The 27017-nt window shown below is 40.1% G+C and overlaps 1 protein-coding gene across 4 annotated transcripts in view; it reads right to left on the bottom strand.

Annotated features, from left to right (window-relative positions):
• The window catches only part of RAD51B (RAD51 paralog B), a 443129-nt gene that overhangs the window by 204908 nt on the left and 211204 nt on the right, over positions 1-27017 (bottom strand). For all 4 annotated transcript variants that reach the window (XM_068162067.1, XM_068162069.1, XM_068162066.1 and 1 more), the window contains exon 8: positions 23557-23653. In XM_068162067.1, coding sequence (XP_068018168.1) covers positions 23557-23653 — 97 coding nt within the window. The remainder of the gene's footprint in view (positions 1-23556; positions 23654-27017) is intronic.

The following is a 27017-nucleotide window of genomic DNA, read 5'->3' as shown; positions in this document are numbered from 1 at the left end:
ATTCTATTCCATTCTATTCCATTCCATTCTATTCCACTCCATTCTATTCCATTCCATTCTATTCCATTCCATTCCATTCCATTCCATTCTATTCTATTCTACCATATATGATTTACTCCCAACCACTATCTGTTACCATCTTGTGTTTTAGAAAGATGCTGTTTCTGATGTAAAAAGAAATTTCAAAATCATCTACTTTTTGAAAGGCCATGACACAGGACTCATTGTCCAAGGAAGTTTTTTTTACTGTCTCATTACAAAGCTTTATCTTTTAATGCTAGGACTGCACATATCAGCAAAGACCAGATGTGAACTACCTGACACATTCAGTTGAAGAACAATTGAAAATGTTTTGAAATTTCCACATTGCCAACACTTACACATGAAAAATTTGTAGCCATACTCTCTCACAACTATGACTGGCGTGTTCATCTTCAAATTCTACCCTGGGTAAATGCACTTACAGCTACTTGTACCCAGCTTTTGGCTTGGCAGATCAGTTTATGGTTTTTTTTGTGGTTTTGGTTGTTTGGTTTTTTTTAAATCAATTGTTTAATGAACAGTTGCCCAAAGGCTAGTCTGCAGTTTCTATTTCACTATTAGATGAAAAAAGCTCTGATAATCATAGAATCCCAAAAACCCTCAACAAACCAATACAACACCAGAAAACCCCACCACCCACACCAATCAAAAAACCCAACAAACAACAACATCGCAAAGGAAATAACTGTTCCTCTGAGATGCCCCAATAGATCAGTTGCAAAAGACTTCTGAGTATATGGTTATCGATAAATCCGTCATGTATATCATAGTATCATAGTATCACTCAGGGTTGGAAGGGACCACAAGGATCATCTAGTTCCAACCCCCCTGCCATAGGCAGGGACACCCCACACTAGATCAGCCTGGCCAGAGCCTCATCCAGCCTGCTCTTAAACACCTCCAGGGACGGGGCCTCAACCACCTCCCTGGACAACCCATTCCAGGGTTTCACCACTCTCATGGTGAAGAACCTCCTCCTCACATCTAGCCTGATGCACAGGCACATAGATAGCTGTCTCTTCTATCACATACTGAATTGTGTTTGTGTTTACTTAGGGAAAATAGATGGATAGTGACTGTTACAGCTGTTTCAGACACACATCTCCAGGGAACAGGTATTCTGAAAGAAAACTGCACATTAGAATTTGATACTCCTGTCTTCTGAAGAAGGCTAACTTAAGCAAGTATGGAAATGGGACTTTAAATGTTTTCAGAACAGCTGCAGCAGCTCAGCAAAAGGGGTTTACACATGCAAGCTGAGGGCTTGCTTTTTTTTTTTTTTAAATTCCCCTTCAGCCCAGGAGATGAAAAACTCTGAGACATCACCTATACTAAAGACATTCTCTGACAGTATATATATACATGACACTGCATGGAGCATGGCTTTGTCCGCTTTAACTTCACCTACTTGATGTCCTGACAAAACCCCTCAGGACAAGGATGATGTTCTTCCACATGGAATTGTTTCCAGCATGATTAGGTATAAACAATGATGAAAAAATAATTGAACTGGACAGCACTGAATGCAGTCTGTAACTTAGCTAGGGCTAAGAACCCAACATTTGAAACTCTTCTCCCACACATGCAGGAAACCATTGCATGCATGGGGAAATAAATCAACTTCAGTAGAAAAGGATTATGGAGATGAGCAGGCAGAGCAGCAACCAAAGAGAACAGAAAGATCCATTATCTTTAAGTTGGAACTTAGTCAAAAGGAAGCTGAAAGCACCACTTCACTATGAGATACTCAGCAGACAGCTATTTCTAGAGGAAATGAAGCACAAGAGAGTTTTGATAAGGGGAAATCAAATCAAAAAAGGAAATGCTAATTCACAGTAAGACACAAGCAACAGCCACTGTGTGCTGACTCTCCTGCCTTTTTGCCAGAAGTGGTAAGAATATGCCATTTGCAAGACAGCTAACTTCTTCCTTGTGAAGGCACAAAAATGACAGAGCAAGATTAGCTTTAATCTGTGTTCCATTTCTGAACATTGAAGGGCTTGGGCATGTTTGGAAAGAAATGTTCCTGTAGGAGGATCCCTTCAAATCTAATATGTGATCCTTCACTTCCTCCTGCTGAGTAAGCTTGATCTGTCTTTTATTATGAGGTACTTACTGGAAGAAAAAAACCTAGAGTACATGTAACACTTGACAAATAAGAAACTTGCCTCCACAAAACAGAAATCTTCACTCACAGAATGTTCTGAAGTTTGACAATATTGTAGCTGGTATTTAATTTTCATTGAGAAAGGAAAAAGCTCCTCAACTGAAAACATGTTGTTACACAAGTCAGGATGTATAAACACTTGCACAGAGACCATAAGGACTGTGTTGTGCTTTCTGAGTGAACTGGGTGAAGCAACCTCAAATATTTCCTCTCTCTTTTAGTACTTTCCTTTAGGCTTCATCTCATTAATCCAAAACACATAAAATTGGGTTACCCAAAGGAAAGACAAATCCAGAGGGACTCTCCTGTGGTTTATGTCTGCCATCTTTTGATTTAATGACTTCAGTGCTTCATTTGAAAAGGTTCCACCTCTGTAAATAGTCTTACCAAAAGTCTTTGTACAAGTCATGGATTGGCAATTAACATCTTGAGTACTTCTTCAGCTGGCAAGCAGGATTCAAGGTTCATTTCTGTTGCCTTCAATGGTAGTTCCATCATAACAATGCTTTACTTTCAAATAATCAAAGCAAGAAATATGCCAATTTATTAAATGTATCACATGTTCATCTATAGGTGTAAATCAGTGTTTACCTATTCTGAAAGATGTTCATGCATTTAGGCCTTGTTCTTTCACTAGAAGGCCTTCACCTAGCTCTTAACCTCAATAGGGTGGGAACATACTCTCTTCTGAGCACATAGTACCCCAGCTGCTGTCACTTCTGTAACAGTTTATAGTGTAGTTTCTCTGTACCCCATTGAGAGAGCTTGGCCTACATATGCATTTCTATGAACCACTGTTTCATCAACGTGCTTTCATTCTATCCTTGGCCCATTAGAAACTGAATGCTACTTTACTATGTTAAAGATGAATCCCTCTTTAGCCCTAGGTTCCCAAGCCAGTCCTTTTGGCTCTGGGCTGCCAGTCAGCTGTAGTAGGGCATCAGAGACTCAAAATGTTTTCATCATCAATGCTCTTATTGTCAAGATGTTTACAGCAGCCAGCATTTCTGCAACTGAGGAAAATCAGGAGCTTTTTAGAGGGAAACCCAGACCATCCGTTCTTTGTCTTCCTCCTCCTGTCCTCAATCTGACTAGGTTCACTGAACTGCTGTCATGCTCTTCAAAAAAACCTTGAACTTATAAAGGATATGCAGCAGCCTGGAACACCACTTCTGTGCGCTTCCACATACATTCTCAAACACTTAGATTTGAAAACAAAACCATAAATGCATGAGGTTTAAGTGGCTCTGCTCACATACTTCAGAACTTCTTGAGGATCAAGCTATTTAAATCTATTATTCTCTCCAGGATATAGCAAGATAGTCACATATCAGCAATTTACAGTACCAGCACTTAAAGATTTTGGAGACAGTTCCATCCTGTTTTCACTGTTTCCAAGGTTTCTTCCATCTCAACTCTGCCTCTGCTTAAAAGGTAACTGAATTTGCCCCTCAAATAAAGTGACCTTTTATAAGCCATTGACTTTTATGTAAGTGGCTAATATCATCAGGACCTTGTTCAGTGCTTGTTCAGTGCTTTTCACACCAATGATCTAAGTCCACCAAACTATACAGAAGCAGGGAGCAATGGTTAACACATTTACTGATTGCTGTGAAAGTCAGGAAGTCATTGATGGCTTCAGTATGGTTCAGAAATCCTACTCAGTTTGAGGCAGGTATTATTTTGGGTATAATTTTGATGCCCATAATCATAAGCAAACAGCTTGCATAATGACACAGGGAAATCAACAATTTCAATGTTCCCACTAAGAACAGGGCAGCAGCCACACCTCAGTCCACATCTTTCAATCTGGCCTGTAGTCTTCATCTGGGCTCTCTGCACCCAGCACACTGGCATACATGCAGGACTTCCTAAGCCATCCAGTGTCTCAGTGAATGATTGTCTTTTTTTGGTAAATATTTCTGGCCACAGCTCAAAGGAGCTTTTCTATGCTTTTGATCTCCACTACAAACACAGAGGACTGAGCAGCATGTGGCCAGGAAAAGCTGTATTCAGTGTACCCAGGCTATGAAAACTCGTGCCTGTACAGTCAGTAAAAAAGGAAGGTAAGCTCTACCATAGCACAGTACAAAACTATTTCTATGAGAATTCTGCTTTACATGTTTGGAAATTGGAGCTTGCATCCATCCATCCATCCCTGTTCTCAAAATCTCAGAAATTCCATGAGAGTATGTTTTAAAAGAAAGCATAGATATACGAGGCTGGTTTGTGCACCTCACTGAGCTTTCAAGTCACTGCATGCAGAAACTAACAGTATGAATGAGTATGAATAAGTTCTTCCTTAGGCATAATGCCTAGAAAAATTAGAGTTTTCCAAGAAAGCTTCTAGAAAAAACCCCATAAATATTGGTAGTGAAGCACAGAGCTATAAGCATGCACTTTCTCTCATGTTTTGGGATGATTTCAGAGCTTAATTTCTTCCACAGATTAACTTCTTTGCCAGATTCTGACAAGGGTGATTTGAAACCAAAGGATTACAGTGCAAAAAACCAAAGAGTTTTGTGTCTTCATCTATAAATCATACCAAATGGATTGTATTTAGGTGGACTTTAATTTTCTAGCCTCATTTTCCCTTACAGTAAAATTATGGCAGTACACACAGCCAGAAGTTTCCTGTGAGCATCTACCCTGGTCTGCGTCCCAACAAGCTGGGTTAAAGGTTATTTCCATAGAGATGTTTTGTATGGTCTTTAATTTATCAATAACCAGTGTACCTTTCACAGATGAGCTGCCCCCAAAATTGTCACTCGTACTGCTAGAGACCTGTACTTTCTAAGGATGAAGTTCACTATCACAGAATCACAGAATCAATAAGGTTGGAAAAGACCTCCAAGGTCATCAAGTCCAACCTGTCACCCAACATCTCATGACTACTATACCATGGCACCAAGTACCATGTTCAGTCCCTTCTTGAACACCTCCAAGAATGGTGACTCCAACACCTCCCTGGGTAGCCCATTCTAATGGCTAACAACTCTTTCTGTGAAGAACTTTCTCCTCACCTCGAGCCTAAACGTCCCCTGGTGCAGCTTGAGACTGTGTCCTCTTGTTCTGGTGCTGATTGCCTGGGAGAAGAGACCAACCCCCTCCTGGCTACAACCTCCCTTCAGGTAGTTGTAGAGAGTGATAAGGTCTCCCCTGAGCTTCCTCTTCTCCTGGCTAAACAACCCCAGCTCCCTCAGCCTCTCCTCATAGGGCTTGTGCTTGAGGCCTCTCACTAGCCTCGTTGCCCTCCTCTGGACACATTCTACTTCTAGTCACTGCACACCCACATTCACCCATACAGCTGAGGAGACTCAATCAATACCAAGACCAAGTATCAGTACTTCTGCAATCTTTACCAAACTCCCGATGCCTTACACAGAAAAACCTTCCTACAAACGTGGACTGGTTTTTGTGGGCCTCTTCTGAACTCTCCTTCAATATTTTCATACCCTCCCCAAACTCTGAGAATTTGAATTGGACACAAATTCCAGCAGAATTTTACCAGTCCTGGGTACAGTGATAAACAGCATTCCTTCCCTCTACTTGGCAATCCTGCTAAAGCATATCAAGACCCCATCAAGAAAGTCTTTGCCAGAGCTGATTAGCAAGACAGCTTCTGCTGAGGAAATTTTAACTATTTTCCCACCCCAGGATAATCTCTGGATCACACTTTAAGTCTGCTTCTTGTGCTGTATGCACAAACTTGCATTCTTTCCTCTCATTTACATACCCTTTATTTGGCTGTAGTAGAACTACATAGAAGTATGGCAAATCTTCAAAAATTAGCTAAAAAACAGACAAGGAAATAAATGGAATATTGCATTAGGACATGAAGATGTCCCATAAATGCTATATGCTGTTGAGTCAAAAAGGGGAAAGCCTTCAGACCTGATGTCCATCTTGGGAAACCATCACACTGATGAAATGGATCTGACTACTCCACAGTATTAAATCCACAAGTGAAAATGAGCCTTGAAAAACATTACTGGTTGCTGTTGGTACTTATAAGGGAAGTGTTCCTTCATCCAAGCAACCCAGCATGCTTGCATGCACTAATAGTAAATAATTAATTAGAACTTTTGGAGGAATATACATACCCATTGGTTTTAGTCACAAGCATTTTACAGTCAGCTTCAGCACGGATTGGAACTTTCATTTTAGGGGAACAGATTGTATCTTGGAAATGAAACTGCAGTGAGGAGTCTAACACATGGATTTGCCCTGTCCACCTACAGCCCATCAAATATTTATCTGTAAAGGCCAAAGGACAAATATACTTTGAAAACTACATTACATTACCTTTTATTTGTTTCCTTTTGCAACATCAGTTGCACAAGCATGAAAGTGTAAACAGCATGATTTTTCCTTATCAGTGACCTGTCTCCTGCAAGATTTATTCAGAGGCCAGAAGTAGGTTCCCCAACATCATCACTAACTTCACAGACACGGGATTACCTTATCAGTAAAACTGCTAGGAGAGCAGTCTGGACAGAGAGCAAAAGCTTTTATTTACGTGCACATTCCTTCTTCTCTAACAAGGAAATAACTGAAAATAATATACAGAAAAAGCCAGCTTGGTATAAACACATCAATACATATATATATATACACGCATACATGTATCACACACAGTGTGTTAAGTCTACAACCACAGGGCACCTGCAGCTGGGAACTGCTGGTAAGAGCTGGTCAAAAACCTAGGCCTGTTTGCTGGGTTTTGGCTTCTGCATCTTCAAGCTTTTACTACCTAAGCATTTTAAAGCTCAAAAGCCTGAGGTTTATCAACTGTATATATCTGACGTAGTCTTTGGCCATGCAGTAAGACAGTTTTCACTGCTGGGTCACTAGCTTGGCCCAAATCAAGAAACTAACAGGCTCTCAGAGAAATTATGTTTCACCTTTAGGTCATTGCTTTGGATTCATTACAGGTCAGTAGTAGCTTAATGTCATCACCATCAGACAGTTGTTTACAGTCTGATGCAAAAAGAATTTGTTAACTTGCCGGTTTCACTACATGCTACAGCATCTACATCATCAGTGACCTTCCCAGCAGCTTTACAAATTCAGCAAAGGACTAAATGGGAGCCCGAACTTACAGGCTGGCTGATTGGATATGGAGTCTCCAGATTGAAGCTGAAGTACAGTGATAGCCAGTAGAACAGCTTGTGCCACTACTGCTTGTGTTCAACAACCAAGGAATGAGAGGAAATGGTGCCTTACAGCAACATGAAAACCAATTTTAAAGTATAATCTGTTTTTAGCAAATATTTTCCTAACTACAGATGAAAGCAGAAGGCAAAATTGTTTGTGTCAATAGTCGGAATGCACCAAAATTCTTTTCATCTAGCCTATATTAGGTGTTTGGGAAATGAGGTTGATCATGAGGTGGGATTTAAAACTGTCTCTTTAAACACACCTTGGTTACATCTGCTTAGTTACCGTAAGTTCATCACTGACATTAAACCTAGTTACTTTTTCAAGGAAAGTCAACATTTGAGGGCTATGACTTGCTGGTAGTTTAATGTCACCCTGGGATTAATATGAGAGGAGGGAAGTGGGCTGTGAGTTATGAAGGGATGTGTACTGCAAAAGATTTGGAAAACCACGATTCCCATTAGGCAAAAATTTGGGACGTCCTAGGTCTGTATGTATGCCGTTAATCACCAGCTGAGGCATACAGAAAGCAAGTAGGTTTTCCATTAAAAAAAATCATTGCTCACTTCAAGAGGAACAGAATTATCCTATCTTCAGGGTTCAGATTTAGGGGAAAAAAACCCAGTTTCTTCAAAATCAGGCTATTTCAAGCTGGAAGGGATCTCAGGAGGTCTCTAGTCCTACCTCCTACCCAAATCTGGAACAGCTGTAATGCCAAATAATGTTACTCAGGTCTTTATGCAGCCACGTTCTGAAAACTGACCATATTAACAGACAGCATAACTGCTCTGGCAAATCACTTAAAATGTAGATGAAGAGAAAGATAAATGCAGAAGGATACATAAAAAATCTTGGAAATTGTATTAATGACTGGCATTGAAAGAAAAAGCAAAAATTAAGAAGGAAAGTGAAGGTCTTTTTAAAAGTACAGGAAAACATTTTTTAGTTACTTTAATTTATCCAAGCAGCTAATGTAAAGGATCTGATTCTTAATGGTTTAATTTTCTAAAATGAAGCAAAATCAGACCAAACCTGAAAACCTTCATGGCCTTTAAGCCATCTCAGCACAGACTGAAGAATCTGGAGTAACCAAAATCATCATCTGCTTTCAAAGAGGTAGGTTGCAGCTGAGTCTGTTGAGCAATGCTTGACACATTTCTACTACAATTCTGAAGACAAACAATGAGTGACCTTATTTCATATGCTGAACTCTGCAGTTCTGTCAGGTAAGAAACTGACTGAGAGTTGTCTAAATAAAGACATGTACTATATGGCTGCTTTAAAGCTTCCCTTTGCAAGGAATTGGGAAATGGCCCAGGACGTATGCAACTGGCTGGTAGATGAATAGATTCGGATAAACATTTTGTTTTGTGGTCTATTTGCTCTGTTACAACCATTCTGATCACAGAACCTCAGAGCACAGGACACCTCTAACACAGCAGGGGAAGGATATTGCATTAACATCCACTCTGTTGCCCCTACACAGTCAGGCAAGACAAAAGAAGATTAAAATGGATGAACAAAATTATCATAATTTGGTTTATTAGCTAATAGTAGCTGGACACTCCAAACTATAAGAGCTTAGACACTGAAAGACCAAGTTCCTGGGCTGAGTTTACACTGACCACCACCAGTCAGGGCACTGAATGATTCTACAAGGCTAAGGGATAAAAAAGATTTTTCTTTTCAGGTCCTCCAGCCTTTTTTGTACTGACATGGGTTGGTACTGCTAGGCCTTGATTTAATGTTTGAAAGGTCTGCATGTCAATGAGAGCATGATTGCTTCAATAATTCAAGCAATATTGAATTGTGACCCCACAGATGGAGAGAAGACTGAAAAGCCAGTGGAACTACCCCAGGAGACAAATTAGAGGCTTTATTCTGAGATTAACTATGAGGGAATATACCATGTAATATTTTGGTCCTCTCTGCACTCACTCCACAACAGACACCACACAGAGGCAACATTAAAAGCTATACCTGTCTTCCTGTTACAACAGTATTCGACAATACTGAAGCTGGCAAGATAATTTTAGCATTAATCAGGTGATGACAGGAAGCCACATCTGAGTGTCTGAACTAAGGAAACCTCACAGAACTTCAAGTACCCGTGATGCAGTCTTTTCCAATCGAGTGTAAATAGGACACGTCACCTCACCCAACACCATGGACCACAGTGTTTTGAAAGCACCAAAGGAGGAAACCACAGTGCAAAGAGGAAGCAACAAATTCAGTTTTTAAAAGCTTGCAGGTTTAAACTAACTTTATCATAACCAGCAACAGCTATTAAATTCTGAAGCAACAACACATCATTAGCAATTAAACTGCTGAAACTAGGCAACAAGCTCTCAAACATTCTCAATGGTACCATTGAGTGTAGGGACTGCTCACCACTATATACAAGGGAACCACTAGCAGACAATTGTGTATTGGAGAGATTAGAATATGGCATGCCACTAGCACAGGTACCTGCACAAAGTGCAAGACAAATACCACTTAATTTCATAGACTCACAGAATCAATAAGATTGGAAAAGACCTCATAGATCATCGAGTCCAATCTGTCACCCAACATCTCATGACTAACTAACTAAACCATGGCTTCAAGTGCCATGTCCAATCTTTTTTTGAACACCTCTAGGGATGGTGACTCCACCACCTCCCTGGGCAGCACATTCCAGTGGCCAGTAACTCTTTCTGTGAAAAACTTTCTCCTCACCTCGAGCCTAAACTTCCCCTGGCACAGCTTGAGACTGTGTCCTCTTGTTCTGGTGCTGGTTGCCCGGGAGAAGAGACCAACCCCCACCTGCCTACAACCTCCTTTCAGGTAGTTGCAGAGAGCAATAAGGTCACCCCTGAGCCTCCTCTTCTCCAGGCTAAACAACCCCAATTTCCTATGTAGCTAAGAAGTAGGGCCAATTGTTAAATGGTTTTATTTTTGTTTTATTCTTGACTGATTTAGCAAAAGACCTTGAAAAGAACATTTTTTGGGGTGGGAGAGTGCAAGAACACTGAGAGAAAAAAAGAAACAGACAGCAGCCCGGATGGGGGTTTTGTGTGTAGCATGTCTCTAGTTTTTATCAAAAACCTCCTTCCTTGTCTTCAAGATTTTTATTTATCAGGACAAACACATCTCCACAGAGCATGTCACAGCCAATAAAACACTTGCACTTCCACTGAAACCACAGCTGTCACAAAAGTTTCTAGCACAATCAAAATAACAAATACTTTATCATGTTAAAGTCCACTGAAAATCCACTGTTTTACAGACACGGTAAGTTGTATTCATTGATTCATTTATTTGTTTGAAATGCATGATTCAAAATCACACCACAGCAAACTGCAGGTGAATTTCTACCACCTTGAATACTGATGCAAAATAACAAGAACCAAATGCTGGGCTGAAGCTATAACAAACTCAAAATTGCCCTAAATTATATGGGCTGAGCTGCCCCGTTGCATGCCATTTGACTTACTCTCAGTTACTATTCAGTCTGCTCGATGCAAATACCTTGTTATAACATGTGAGGAAAGTAAGGTATCTCTACCTAAGGGAAACCCATAGCTCATTAAAATTGAATCATAGAATCATAAAGGTTGGAAAAGGCATCCAAGATCATTGAGTGCAACCATTAACCTAACACTGCCAAGTTTTCCAACTCCTTTACACAGTCAGAATGGCATGAAGGCGATGCAGCCCCCCCCCCTCCCCCCCCCCCCTTAGAATTTTCCCATCCAGACAAAAGTAATTTCCTTTTAAGAGAAGGCAGGTTCATCTCAGGAATCTATACTGTGCATGGTAAATACTAGGAAGAATAGCCTGTGCTGACCTCTCTGCCTTTGTGACTCATCTGCTGCTGGAACTCTCTGGATCCCAACAGTCTATTTCACGGTAGCTCACATGACTGTCACAGTGGTGACTAAGAAGCAGATGCACCCTCAGGAAAAGGAGAACTGGGCAGCTGTTGACTATAAGCCAAGACAATGAACTCTAGGGACATAAAGCACTTGACATGCTGATCTCATGCTGTTCTGAGTTACCTCATGCTAACCTGGATGAAAATAATGAGACCAGTCTTTGCTAGTTTGCAGTATTCTGCTTGAACAGCCAACAGAACAAACTAGAGGCTCCAACAATCATGAGGGTTTTGCATTTAACCTGATTCCATCATGAACTTTTCCTCTTGAGATTCAGTCACTGACAGGCACAATAATAGCTTAAAGGCACTGAAGTTTATCCTAAACTTTGTTCCTACTGAACACTAACAGGAAAAGCTTTATAGATTTCTAAAATTAATAAATAAATAGAATTGTAGGCCCATCTTTTTAGTCAGTTGTTGTTCAGCAGATGGCAGTTTTGATGGGGTAGCAATTTAACATTAACTAACTCTCAAACATTATAGCCACTGTTTCAGCTCTTAAAACATCAACACTATCAATGTAAAGTCAAAAGTAGAGGGAACAGCAAGGAGAAAGGGAGATGGGTTGGACTTAGGAAAGATTGTTCAGCAATAGATCCTGAGAATGATTAGGCACAGAAAATTGGTATTAGTACATATGGTCACTACAGCCAAGAAGTGACAATAGGCCAAGGTGAGGCAGAGTGTTGTATTCCATAGCATAAACAAGAGTGTCCCTGCCCATGGCAGGGGGGTTGGAACAGGATGATCCTTGTGGTCCCTTCCAACCCTGACTGATACTATGATACTATGAAATGGCAGCTCAGGCTTCAGCATAAATGAGCTTGTCAAAACCTACTGGCTAAGATCTGAGCTGGTATCCTGCTGAAATGCATCCTGTAATTTCTTGTGATCAAGCATTACATGAGCTCAGTAACCACAAGATACCAGTCAAGCAACACTCATTACAGCTTATTAACTAGCCCTTCCTACTGCTCTGCAGAAGTAGTCTGTATTGTCTGACTTACATAAAAACATTTTCATATGTTGGTGCTGATTGCCCTGCAGCTACCCTGGAAGTGCACTGCTGTTCTCTCCAAACTGGTCAGCTGCTCTGGTTCCCTGGTGAGAACTTCTCTGTTCTGGCTGTGGCCTGAGGACCAGCCACTGGCTTAGGTCCTCCTGCCTCTGTGACAGTTTCAAGCACACCTGGCTAGCAAGGAAGGGAACTTCTGCTTTTATTTCCTACAAAAAGTCTCTAGTTGGTGCACATGAAAAATCACTCCACATAATGAACAAACATGCAGGAAGTAAAGATCATTGAGGACTCACTTCAAAAACATGCTACTTATCTCAATGAAAACACCAGTGCAGATGCAGGATAGAGATATTTGAGACACAGAATTAATTTTACTGAAGGGATCTAGCAGAATATGGGAATTTATGTACTGTTTACTCTCAGTGTATCTGGAAAAAAAGCAGTCCACTCTTCTACCATATATATACACCCAGAATAGCCTAGAGCCAAAAGCTTCGACCACTTAATATACAATTCTAGATTCAGATTGCTTATCAGTAATTTTAATTAAGAACTATCCTGCACCTCCTTAGCCCCAGATGACAAAATCCAGCCCACTGGTTCCCTATGCAAAACTAATAAACAATGAAATTCAATATGAAGTTAAAAATCTACTGTATAAAAAATGGAATTAAAAGATAAGCAAGGGAAGCAAAAAACTAGATGAAGTTGGTTATTTTAAGAACTCAAGAATTTATTTACTTTGTGTGTAAGACAACATGGTTTTATTTTTCCCCTTGCTTCAAAGCTACGTAGTTGTTGAAGCCTGAAATTGTGGTTCTGTACTCTTGCTTTCAAATTAAACAAATGATCTCAGGTTTTGGAGAAGTTTTTGACTACAGAGAAACTATGCTATTAGGAGAGTGCCAGAAACATACTTAATTGTTGTGTGTCCCACGAACAGCTCCAAAGAGTGCAGACATACCACATATAGATTTCAAGGAAATTACTAAAAAAGCCACAGACCTTCAGCAGAATGTAAAATGTGAAACATGGCATATGAAAGACTCAGTATCAAAAGGGTAAAATTCAGTTCAGGAGATATTAATCTGATTACCTAAGAGGTATTATGAATCGGATATGCTCCTTCGTGCACCATAGCCAACCTGGACAGATGGAGGAGACTTTATGCACCGTTTTCTGACATATAATTCAGTTTTAAGTTACTGATACAAAGTTCTGAACCTTTTTTGTTTGTTTGGGAGCTGTGTGTGTGCAGTTATCAGCCTGTAGTACAAGATTTTCTGACTTTATTTCCTTGCACAGCTTACAGACTCCACAATGTTGCCATTCTCATTTTCAGGCGAATGCTTTCAACTGCCTGACAGAAAACCAGTTCAGCAACATCACTGAACAAAGCACCCCATATAGAGCTCTGAAACAAGACATGCACAGACTGAATTCAGGGTGACTTTATGCAACACAGTTTTTTATCCAAATGGTAAGAAAATATCCCATTTTTTGGCACCACCTCCTCTTCCCTTCCTGCCATCACTGGCAATTTCCAGGATCTACTGATGAAAAAATAAGTAAAACTAAACTGTCTGTTACCTTGTCCGATCTGTTCAGTGATACCACAGTCAAATTTCCATGATTAAATCATTAGGTCAATGGTCTCCGGCTATCAAGTCACTTAGCTATTAAAATGTTACTGCTTTGTGTAGCAATGAGTGCTTTCAAAAAAACTCCACCAACATTTGAAGTATGTTTTTGTTGTTGTTTATAAACTGCGTTTAAGATTACAGCAAAACAAAGCTCAAAAATCAGATCTCTAATTAGGACATCTGTAACTTGGCTTTTTACATTATAAAGGCTGCCTGCATGGCTTATCAAAGACCCTAGGCTTTGTAGACCACAGCAGCAATGACATGAGGCCACTTTCTGTTTATTTCTCCACCAACACCTCACAGCTGTAAGAGTGTGCTCATATCTATGGTTATAAGAATAATAGAACTAGTTTTACAAAATACAGGGGAAGTCTGTCCTATGTGGCATTTAATTACTTTGAATATGAATTTCGATTATTCCAGCAGAGAGACAGTCATCAATTCCTGTATTAATGCCAGGAGTATTCAGGGAGAATACTGGGCAACACTGGCTTGGGACAAGCAGCAAGACAGAGGAAGTGGGGCAGAAGTTGCAGCTGGTATACATCCAGCAGTCATGGCCAAATCAGCTGCACCGTGAGGGAGCTGGGGCTCACTGCCAAGCCAACTGACAGGGAAGTAAGATGAAGAGGCGAGTCCATGAAGAAAGGCTGCAGCAGCGTGGGAGGACTATGACCTTTTGATCTCCAAGATGTTCCTGATGTACCAAAGTGACATGTCAGCTCTAATAGGCTGCACTCTCCAACTGGTGGCAGAGGCCTACAAATTACTGTGAGATCTGAAGGCATTTGTTGTGATGATCCTGGTCTGGATGGGGCATATCAACGGTTCCCCAGCAGGGCTATCTGACAGTCTATTCCAGCAATTCCCAACCCAAAGGGTTGTAACCTCCAGCAGGGTCACAGCCGCGCAGAGTGGGGTTGCAAGCCTGACAGAGATGCAATTGTTTATGTTAGTATTTAGGGTCGCAAGCTCGGCTGGGGTGAGTTCACCACCAGAAACAGAGGCACAAACAGAAACCATTTGGAAACAGCTGGTCTAACAGATTTCACGCTCGGAAACGACTTCTCAATATTCAGCTAAAATGGGCCCACGCTGCTGGGCCTGAAACAACAGCTCCTCTGCCAGGTATCAGACCAGCTGAAATTACTTGCATAGAACCATGGCTGCTTATGTGGTTAGGAGCATCTGCTATGGGGTTTGCTTTTTTCCTGACAAATTTTCCATTGTTAACAGTGGAGTTATTCGTACTTGAGCCACTGCCTTTTCTACCCTTCCTTAGAAGGGAAACGTACCTAGTCAACACCATCTTAGGCAGGAATCTTCTGTAGACTGCAGCTTGCCTAGGACACTGGAAGAACAGCAGGGCATTTTACGAGAGTAGAAATTAGTATAAACAAAGCCTTCCTCTAGTTAAGCTCCAGGCATTTCCTCTTTCTACCATTTCTTCACCCATCTTATGTAGAGCACTGTGACCACTTGGGTTGCTCTTCTCTGAATTTTCCTTTTTTAGATTAGACAAATTTTGCTCATGTGGAGTATGCAAAATCTGCTCATACTCAAGTGCCTATTTTCATCAAATTAAGAGATAGCACAGCAACCATGTACAGTCTTTTTATTAGCATGTTCTGTTTGGTTTTAATGTAACAGTTTTGAAGCAGACAGTCACTGGGAAGAAGTTCATTCACATGCCAGAGCACCCAGCTTCAACTTCCAAAAAAAGGCTAATAGGCTATAAAACTTCCATCATTTAAGACACTAAATCATTATTAGAATAATAAATCAGGAAATACACACAAATTAAGCAGAAACACCACTGTTCTCTTTTTACGATTAAGGGGAATCATCAATCATGGAGGGCTGCCCGAGAGTAACAAGAAGCCACTTTTTCAAACATCCTGCAGTAAACCCAGAGGAAATCCAGCTGGAACTGCAACTAGAACACAGGCATCAGACTTTGAAATCATCCTCTGTCCCCTCATCCTTGCCTTCCCTTTTGGCATAACACCTGCACCTATGGGCACTCCTAACTGGTTCAAGTTTTAAAGATGAGCCATATGCTCCATGTAATGCCACAAGCAAAACATAATTCCTACACTGATATTTTCCCATGCATAGAAATCCTTTCTGTTCCCTCCACAGTCCCACTAAAGAGAGATCCACTGCTGATGTTGTAAAACTCCACATGAAATGGGACTGAATGCCACTGAATGGTTCAATTTATACCTTCTCTTCTTAGTCTCTTTGTACTGATTTAAGGGTAATCCACAGTAAGCTAAAACAGAATTTAATTGATCATGGTGCATGAGGACAAACAATGTTTAGTTCTTTCATAGAGTTTAATTCATTTTCACAATGTAATTTGAAAGAGAAATTATTTGGGAACAGTTCCACCAGCAATGGTGTATAATGTAGTGCTGTAGAAGGAATTTGAAACCAAACCATGCCTCCTGCTTCTGGTTTAAACCACTGATTTGCAGGACCACAGGATGGAAAGAAAGGGCAAAAGAAGAAGAAAGTATTACGGTCATTAAGTAACCAGGTCTCTCAAATGCTATTTTTATGGAATAAACAACAGACTAAATTCCAGTGTTTAAGAGAACACAGTTTCTATATCCACCTATGCTGAGATACGAGTTAATCTTACTTTTATAACACAAGGAGATGACCAATTGCAATCTTACCACAGTGCTTTATAGTTGTATGCCATCAACTGAAACTCATTGACTGACGTGCCCATGCTCTCAGCTTACTGCAGTTAAAGGAAAACAAGAATAAACAAACTCCTGTGGGTAGTAGGGTTCATGCAGATCCATCTAACTTTGGATTGGAAGGTGCAACACATACTCGGTCACACTTTATCTCAGCTGAGGTAACTCAGTGGCTGAGAGGTGGTAACTCTTAACCACTTCTGTTATTCTGCCTCTGATTATATAGATGAGTGATTCCCAGAAAATGTACCTGAAGGGTTTTTGGATTGCAAATTGTTGAGTAATGATTCTAAGTCATATCAGGTCTTCAGAAAGAAACCACAACAAAGCTGTGAAACTTTGAATTCTATCACCACAGCTATTAGGAAATAAGGAATGGCGTCTCTTAAACTGATATATAAAGCCCTTTGAATGTTCTTGCTGACAGTTTTCAACCCTTTCGTAGTCTAGATCAAGTGATTATGCATAGGCTATTCAGCTTGAAACTTCCATAGACATGTACAGTCTCTGTAACACTGTTCCACTGATTTATCTTTTGATTAAAAAGTTGTTAAAATTTGGCTGGATGTTATGACGTCACTACTTCCCACTTGTTGAAATACAGCATCAAAATCAGTACAGGCTGACATGAGCACTATTATCATGAAATCTAACTGCTCCATATACCACCACAACCCTGCATCATGCTGAAGCAATCACAGTATCAATTCCCCTAATGGTTAATGTAATTTGTTCCAGGCCCTGTAATGATGGTGCACTTCCTTCTGGCATTCTCAAACTGCATTCTCAAAGCTTTTCTTAACTTCCACTGAAGCACTGAGGTGCAGACTCCACTACTGACAGGAACACAGAATTAGCAGAAACATGAACATAATGCAAGCACAAGAATGAAATTCTGTTTTGACTAGACTTGGGTTTCCCTTCAACACATATTAATGAGTTTTATCATGGTTCCTCCTTTTTTTGGTGTCCAGTGCTTACCTATCCTGAAGTGGATGAGCTACACACTATCCTGACTTGTAGCTGGTTGTGGAAGATGAGTTCCTTTCTCACTTTTCAGTGTATGTGGGCCTATCAATCTTTTGGATGAAGGGTCTGAAGTGGGAGAATTAACTCAGAGACAAACAGTCTGAAAGAACAAAAGGCTTCCTACAGGCACTGTTGGCTGATGAAGAGGATTACAGGGTCTGTGCTGGGGTAGCTTCTAAAAGATAATAAAAATAAAGGATTAGAAAGAAACAACTCCATCTGTTCTGTTACAGCTCACACAAACAGGAACCAGTGAGTTGAGTAGCTCTGACACTGAAGATATGCAGAACCTGGAGGCACAATCCTCTGGCTGATGGACTCACTGAGCTCTCCTGTCCCATCACAGGATGGTAGATGGCTTTGGGCTTGAGTGGCAACCAAACCATCAACCATAAAACGAGAAGAGAGCTTCATTATCTTTCCAGGGATGTGGTTTAGCCTTCAGGGTCCACATCTGCACACCAGTCTCAGTTGGAATTCACCTTCCAAATAAACTGGCAATACCACCAGTGTTATTTGCACTCACTGCCTTTTTTGCAAATCTGAAATTCACTACCCTTCACTGTCACAGTTAAAAGATGTTTTTTACACCATACCACACGGTTCTTTAGTTTCACAAACAGGCCAAATAATCTCCATACAGATGAATCCATACTGGTAACAAATAGAAGGATTGTAGTAACTATTCCCAAATATCTGGATCTCAAAGTCAGATGGATTTACATTAAAAAGACAGGATATTAATTTATTAACTGTCCTATTACAAATCCATTATAATTAACTATCACCTCAGTTTCAATGATCCAAGATTAACTATTTCCTCTTTCAAGCAAAACAGTGTAAACCAGCCTGCAATATGTTTACAGAGGCTTTGGCTGAAACATTAAGGGCCTAGAACATGCCAAAGTGTTGTGATACTTCCTATTCTGTTTAAGTTCAGATCATGCTGGAGCATTTCACTAGGATGTGTAGTTCTACATTAGTTTTAAGACTACAAGGAGGAAGTGTTTTAGAAACTTGTTTAACAACTGCTTCATTCATAACTTCACAGTTCCTGCAAACAGGCATGTTTGGGTTCTCACACAATATTCTTTTTTATTAAGTCACCTGCAGGTCTAAGCTTACGTATAAGTGTATACATAAGTCAATAAACAAATAAACCAACCCCCACCAACAGCCTCTGATTCCTGGTCACCCTTCAGTTTTCTTAGTAATTCTTTCAGTGCTTTCTCTCCACTTGGCACCAGGACTGAAAAAAATTATTTGGAAGGAAAGAAGTAATAAACTACACAACTGGTCTTACTCTGGGGTGAACAAAAGGACAACTCATTATTTTCCTCAGAGATGCACCTTGAAATACTAAGGGGGGAAGATGTTCCAAAACAAAAATACATCCCCATATTTTAAAAACCCCAACAAAGCAAACAAAAACCACGAGCAAAAAAAATAAAGCAAATCAAAACAAAACAAAAATCCCCAAACAACAAAAAAAACCCCACACCGCCACAAAAAAACAAAACCAAGGCTTGGAGAATAGCACAACTTAACTAGAATTTGACAGGAGATCAAGGCCAAAGCAAAGCAGAGAAGCCAAAGATTCCAGGTTCGAATCTGCTCCTAAACTGAAGTAGGAAAATCCTGTGGGTAGGAGATACTATGGTAGCTCAGCTTTTTACAGTCTCCACAACACGAAAGCATGCTCCTGCTCAACAGCTTCAAAGAATTCAAGATCGCAGCAACAAAGACTAAAAGGTCAGACTAAACTCATTGCTCACACCATGCACTAAAAATATACAATGCTATGACAAACTGCTTGATGAACACAAATGGCAGAAGATTGAACACTGGCCTCCCCAGAACTAGCAAAAGTTTAGAGATAAATTTAAACTCAAAATAATTCTGACTTTTCCAAACAAATATTTGAAAGTGCTAGCTGAGACTGAAGGAGTCCAAGAGGGCATTCCTTTCTTTGCTTGACACTTCATGCAAGCTGGGAGGGGGATGCTGCTCTTGCTCATACCAACACGCCACTGAGTTTTTTCTAAGAAAGATGGAGTTTGGCTTTGATGTCTGAAAGAGGAAGTTAGAGCTTGCAGCTGGCATATACATTAACAGGATGGGCACTGGTGGACTTGCAGGGGCCTCAAGTAGGTCATACTGTCCTATCTACTCACAGCACACAAATGAAACACACAAATGTCATTGTCCAGCTAGTGCTCAAATACACAGGCTTACAATTTATTTCTAACAACTCTCTACATAAGGTAAAGCCCAGTCATGTGAGCTTTGCAAAAATAACACAGTACAGTCACAGCCTCAGATAAGTTGTTTAAAATCATCCATTACAAAACACGTTGTCGTGAACATTTGCTGTTTGTTTAGCCTAATGCAGCTTAAATAAAGTTTTTGGTAACTATTAAATAATTTTTTAAAACAAAATTGGGATAAGAGCTACTTTTGCACATTTAAATAATAAAGCATTCATTTCTTACACCAAATATTCAAGCCTGGTGATAGCCCTGAGCTCATCTGACCAACTCTACAACCTAAATCAACTTTTTAGGGTTTCTCTCAAAGTTGTCTTTGACTAGAAAGTCTAAACAGAAGCTGTCCCACAAAGCAAGGATTAAAGATAGCATTATTCATACCACCTTTGAGTCTGTTCCCTCTGTTTGCAATAGGCAAGGCTACAAGGAAAAAACTGAGTTTGTTTCCTAGGGAAGAAGTGGAAACCTTACATGCCTGAGAATTTTATTGTTGCAGAAAAACATCGTTAGTCTTAATTAACTCCTTCAGATGATAATCTGGCAAGTATGTGAAGGCCAAATGAATCCAAGGCCATGGGTAGAGAAACTTCTGTATTTTATTCATCACTTTAATTTGTAGCAAAAGAAGCATTATTTTTTCTGCCTCGAAGAAGTACACATTATCTGGGAATTTAGCTGGACTTCATAATTTTCTACAAGAAATACTAAGTGTTGAAGAGTTCTTACATTGCTACATAAGTGGTGGGTATTTTACAGTCAGTACTGCATTACAAAACTTTCCATGTTCTCATAAATATCCAATGTACTTTTAGGACACAAGTTTTCATGCACTAGATTACAGTTTTACAGAAGATAAGCTCCGAGCCTGAAACAGCTTGACAATGTCCCTTCAGTTTGTTCATCAGATTAACTTTCTGTCACACATCAGATGAACAGCTTAATTGATTTCTTGCCTAACCTAACACAGAGCCCAAGCAATTCCCTTCTAAAGCACAATCAGAAGGAAAACCAAAATTGCTGCAACATTCCACTTCTTTCCAACAGTGCATTCAGTTTGAAGGTTTAATTTCTGCCTCTGTCTAAGAAAGAGAGTTGCTTACAGCACTAATAATGTGTTATGGGTCTCTTCACATCTAGGTCACCGGTTCAAACTCGGCGTTAGTTGCTGATGAATTAAAAGGAAGAATGAGGTAAAAGAAAAAAAAGTAGTCATGAATCTGACCTCGGTCTCTGCCTCTGCAACATACCCACTTTGTGCACTTGGGCTATTCAGCTAACTACTCTTTCCAGAAAATTCCACAGATGTTTAAATGGGAATAAATAATACGAATATCGCATTAATCCTGGAAGATTAATTCATTAAGGATTCTTAACTATCCAAGATTGTCAGAAAATCAAAGTATTGGCCCTTTTAGGCTGTTCAGCTGCTAACATGAAATATCAGGGGAGGTTTTCTCAAGTCAACACCTCGATGTTAAAAGTGAAAAACACTAGTCACACCTATATTTTTTTACAGCAACATATGCATGGAAGTAAAATTCTGAATGGGCCTGAGAATCCACTTTTTCTCACAGGTAGACAGCACAGGTTAAAACTGAAGCAAACTGGAAATCCAGAAGCAGCCCTGTTATGGGTGAGAAAGACAGGTGACAACCACACAGTGTAGAGGTGCACTGTGTTCTACTATACAGCACTGCATGTGAATGCTACATCTGTTGATGTTAGCCAACAGAATAGGGAAGGAAGGGAGAGAAGGAAAAGTTATCATCCCTGCATCCCTAGTTGTTCTTGTTCCAAGGCTAAACAAAGTTTATATTCAAGAGGTGTCATGCTGGCATGTATTACCACTTCAGACTCTTAATTAAAAAACAAGAAATGAGAAACACAAAGGAAAACAACACATGTACAGAGCACCAAGGCACTTTAATTCATTCTTGGGTTAAAAGGTGAAAAAAATAGCGGTGGCAGAGAGTTTAGATGCAACATGATAACTTCATTAAAAAGCTGTAACTGCTGCAAAGATCATCATACCATCTCTTACATAGCCTTCATTTCAGAAAAATATTGAAGTATGGCTCATGTGCAACACTGAGAATCTTTTGCATTTGCAGGAAAATTCAGAAAGACTACAACTATTCCCTGCTCTTTCCAAAGACTCCTCAAATATTTAACCACAAGAACAAAATATGTTTTACTGAGAATGTATTTCATTATTACTTCCAATTCAGAGTCAGCCATGCCTTTTTATCCAGGGGAAGCTCATACTGAGCAATTCCAAACAACAAAGAAAAGCACAAGTGCTGCAATCAAGAGCATTTAATGAGACAACGTGCAACAACTTTGTGCCAAGAAGGAAATCATAAAGATGAAAAATGGTCTCTTCCTCTTCCAAATCTAGTTGCCAAATGTCCACTAATTCTAACACAGGTAGGGAGCAGTATTCTAGCAATGAAGTTCAGAGAAACTTTGGTAATGGATGGAGCCAACAAAAGCCACAAGTACAATTCCAAAATTATTTAATGGGTTATGCTTTGCTCAAGCTCCTATTGACAAAATTATGAAGTAAACACATAAATCAGCATTAAGATATTACACTGAAGTTATTTGCTACTCTTTTGACATTATTCCTGCAGCTCACTGCAAAGATAGAGGCTGAAGCAATACTAAGCAGAATGCCAGTTTTAACCACTGCTTCATTGAGTTTTCCACCAAGTATCAAACAGAACAAAGACCAGAACCATCAGAAAGTACAAGAAGAAGAGAAAGGGAAAGTATTCATATTATGCAAAGGAGGAAGTCTACACGGGATCCTCTGCAGGAAAGATGAGTGTTGCTTAACATCATGCATTTGGGTCTATGCATGAACTATCTCTAAACTTCCCTACATCTGTCCCTGACTGAGGGTACTCTGACTATTCCTTGCAAGTGGGGCAGCTGGAATTATTGTATTATTTTCTAAAGATTGATACAGAATTATCTTTTCTTCTTAGCATAAATGCGTGCTTGTTTCTAATTCTGTGCAGGAAAAAAAAGAGATAGAGTAGTATATGAGAACACACAAAATCTTATTACATTCACACAGCATTGAGAGCTGCTGTTTGAGGCACTATACTTGAAAAATGGGCAAGCATATTGCCAGAGAGAGGACTGAGTATTTGCCCTCCTCCAATTGCAACCACTGTTTCTCTCTGGAATCATTGATGATCATTAGATAAGATGAAATCTGTAGCTTACCTTCTGTACTAACTCTGGCAGTAGCTTCCAAAGACTGAGAAAATAATGCTCTAAATGAACATGACTGAAAGCACAATGCCAAGGAACATGTTGTAGAACTGAATATGGCTTCAAAATTCACTTGCAGCCATTAGAATGTCTCAGATACTTTTAGTTATACACACATTCCCTCCCCCCCGCCCCTTTTTTTTAAAATAAATATATTTTCAAAGAAGCTGAAAAATAATGTTGTACCCTGACTGCTTTAGGTTAAGCATGATAACCTGGTTCTCACAGACTCCTGTATAGCAAAAGAAGACTGCAAGTTACAATGTGGATTTGTGTCAGTGTAGAGTTTCAGTTTTGACAGAAGGGATCTCTTACCTTCAGACAGGAACAAATCATCAGCTGGAGACACCAGGTCTGCCTGGATAGCAAGGCCATTGCTCAACAATGTGGTAATCTGATTTGTCAAGATAACCTGCAAACAGACAAGAAGAGGGGGAAGGGAATTTTTATAGCTACTGGAAGGTAGAGAGCAGCCCAGGCAAGGACTGGAAACCTCCAGGCAGAGCATCCAGGCAACCCTCTACTCTGACCTTCAGCAAATTCAACACTCAGAAAATTCTGAACTACATGCAAAGTCTGAAAGAGATAAGCACAAGAAATGCAATAAAGGGGATACTGTTAAAAAGATGAAATATGAAACACAGTGTGTTGATACATATGGCCACCTCAAATGAAGCTACTGTTCTGAAAGCTCCATTCTTCAATGAACAATTTGATGCTCCTTACAATAAGCATAATGTTCTTCACAGGCAACAAGGATATTTACTTTCTAGCAGTTTTCACACAACTTATACATATAGTTCCGTTGGCTGAAACAGTGCTACAGAGAAAGGTGCTGCAGTGATACAACCCCACTGATTTGAAGTACAAGAGTACTAAACTTCATAGGGCTATCTCTAGACAAGAGGATTTTTTCAGTGTTTTTCAGGATCACAAGTTTCTGGTAAACAGACTGTACTACCCACACAATGCTCTGCTCTGACAGCATGAGTAAGGGTCTTGCTTGCAAGAGGTGAACGTAGTTTCTTGCACTTTTAAACAAATACTGCTTTTCCCTATTAATAGCATTCAGGCAACCACTGCCCAGAGTGAGAAGAGCATAGGTATCAACACTATTATCTCCTAACATTTTGGATGTCCAAGCAGTTGCCATGTCTGCAATTACAATAGGTTTCTACTTCGTGGACTGACAACAACTTCAGAAATCACTTCCATATTTTTTTAAAGAACCAAACTGATCCTTCTACTTGTACTGACAACAGCCTGTGCTCCAAACAAGCTCTCTTTGAAATTAATGGCCTGTCTTCAGCTGTGTTAGTCAGATTAGGAAGGGAGAAATTCTGCATGGTACCCTGTGGATGTCATTTTGTGATGCTACTGGAATAAACTACTAGTTTGCCATTACTTAAAGGAAGAGGAATTTCTCTGCCCTTCCCTCTGCTCATGGCTTCCTCCTGCTCTCTAATATTTCCAGTAGTATGATACGACACACTCTCCCTTTTCTTTTTCTAAGATCCCAAAGAAGCTGTATCAGATCACAGATACAGTGGTGGTGGCATGGAGTGTTGTGCCTTCTTCATCTACTCAATGAGAGTTCAAGACCTTCAGAATCCCATAGAGATGTCCATCATGTTCTTCTGCTATTGACTGTAAGCTCTGGACAAACTTTAACTGGCTATCACTGCCCAGCTTAAAAATAGGTTGCACTTATTAGGACTGGGCATTTATGACCACTGCAGTGAACACAAACATGACAGATAACAGCCTTGTTTAGTCCCATACCTAGGATAAGGTTCTTAAGGTGCAAATTGCAATACTGCCAACAGCAAACACAAAAGACACTCATCATACCCCTCTGCTGTTCTCACCAGGGCTTCTGAATCTACCTAAGTGCACCCTAAAGCAGACGTGACAGGATGATCAGAACCGGTTCAAGGCAAATGAAAGGTACAGGCAGCCAAGAGTCATGAGGGATAAGAAACAGGATGGAGTCAGGAGGGATAAGGAACAGGATGCTAGGCCTTTCCTTCTTAATATTGTTTTCAATTCATTTTCACTGTGTCACAAACCTCTCAGCCTCACTTGCCCATTGAGGCTCTTCCACCAACCAGGCCTAACTTACACCAACGATATGGCACATCACTGAAGCTTCTCCTTGATTTAGTACCAGAAGAAGTGCTGAAACAGAACCTACTAACAATCTCACATATACACTCATACGGGTGGGATATGAAGCTTTCATTGGCACACTGCTGCAACAATCACATTAGTCACCAGTGTCAAATGCTCTGTAAGACATGCAGTCACCCCACTTCTGTGCCAAGATAATCTTTGTACTGTGCCATCATGTATTTTATTATTTACACACCACGTTTTAAAGAAAAGCTACAGTGCTCAGGGATCTTTCTTTGATTTAAAAAAAGCCCTAAGCACACCATATTTCATATAGTTCTCCTTCAAAGCAAACTAAATTTAAAGGCTTCAAAAATCAAAAGAAAAACGAAGAACAAGAGAAATGCAACTGCATTTTTAAAAAATGTACAGCTTTTTTTGGGACCTTTTCTTTAACCAGGAATCCCACAACACTGTTTGCTGTAGGACTCCAAATCTCTTTATCTTTTCTGTTTCGCACAAACCATGCCTCTGAATTTAGATTTCAGTTTCTGGTGCGTCCCTCAGTAATTACTCAATACTAACAATGTCCCAGACACATAGTTTCACTGTTTAAAGTATCCATTTAAAAATGCAGAATCCTACCCAAGTAAATGGCCTTCTCTTGCTTGCTTTGAGAATGTGATTTAGAGCATATTTTTAGTTCCATGACTTCACAGAGAGTTAAACATTTACTCAGATATATGTTTAAATACTATCTTGAATAAGCACACTTCCTCTGAGACGAAGTCATACACATATACAGAATGCTTATTTTGGAATTAACTGAAAATTATTCCTCATTTCTGCAGGCCTGCAGAGCCAACACAGAGATTTGGTTCTCCCATAAGTAGAAGCCAAGAGGCTGTTAGCTAAGCATTAAATTTGACATAAAATTCTGTGTCACACTTCTGCAGCTTTCCTTGCCACAAAATTCTTCCATTGGGTATAGCTACTTCTATTAGCAACCGACTAATATCCATCTTTGTGCACCTACTGTAGTGCAGTTTGAACCTCACATTGCAGATGTGCAGAGGGCGCAGAAATCTCACCAGCTCAAATAAGCTACAGGCTGCTAACAGAAGGGAAAAAGCTGGCCCTTAGCTCCAGTTCCTATTTAAAAAAGTTAAGGTACGCAGAGAACTCCTCTGACTACATATATCATAGTATCAGTCAGGGTTGGAAGGGACCACAAGGATCGTCTAGTTCCAACCCCCCTGCCATGGGCAGGGACACCCCACACTAGATCAGGCTGGCCAGAGCCAAAACTGATTCCAGAGCCAAAAGTGATATTCCAAAACTGACTACAGCGTATAAAATTCATATATGTATCTTCAAAACACATCCTTCCTGGACAGGGCAAAGTTTTCTTTCATTCTTCCTAGAGCAAACTTTGGTCATGAATGTTTTGGCAATGAACAGTGCCATTTGAATAAAGCACTACACATTTTCAGCAGTCCCCAGTCCTACAGACATTCAACCTGAAGCCATAAATGTTGACGCCACATAAATTCAGCATCACATCTAAAGAATGGATTAACTTATCCTCAAAGTCTCCTTTGGCACCCTGAAAGACACGCTTACAGTCTGTTGTGCTACCTTCTGGTAGGGTTCAGTGTGCTCAG

Source organism: Melanerpes formicivorus, unplaced genomic scaffold (genome assembly GCF_026170545.1).
Source record: "Melanerpes formicivorus ecotype bairdi unplaced genomic scaffold, bMelFor1.0.p_v2 SCAF_62, whole genome shotgun sequence".
NCBI lineage: Eukaryota > Metazoa > Chordata > Aves > Piciformes > Picidae > Melanerpes > Melanerpes formicivorus.
The sequence above is the reverse complement of the archived record's forward strand: the minus strand, read 5'-3'. Positions and strand labels throughout refer to the sequence as shown.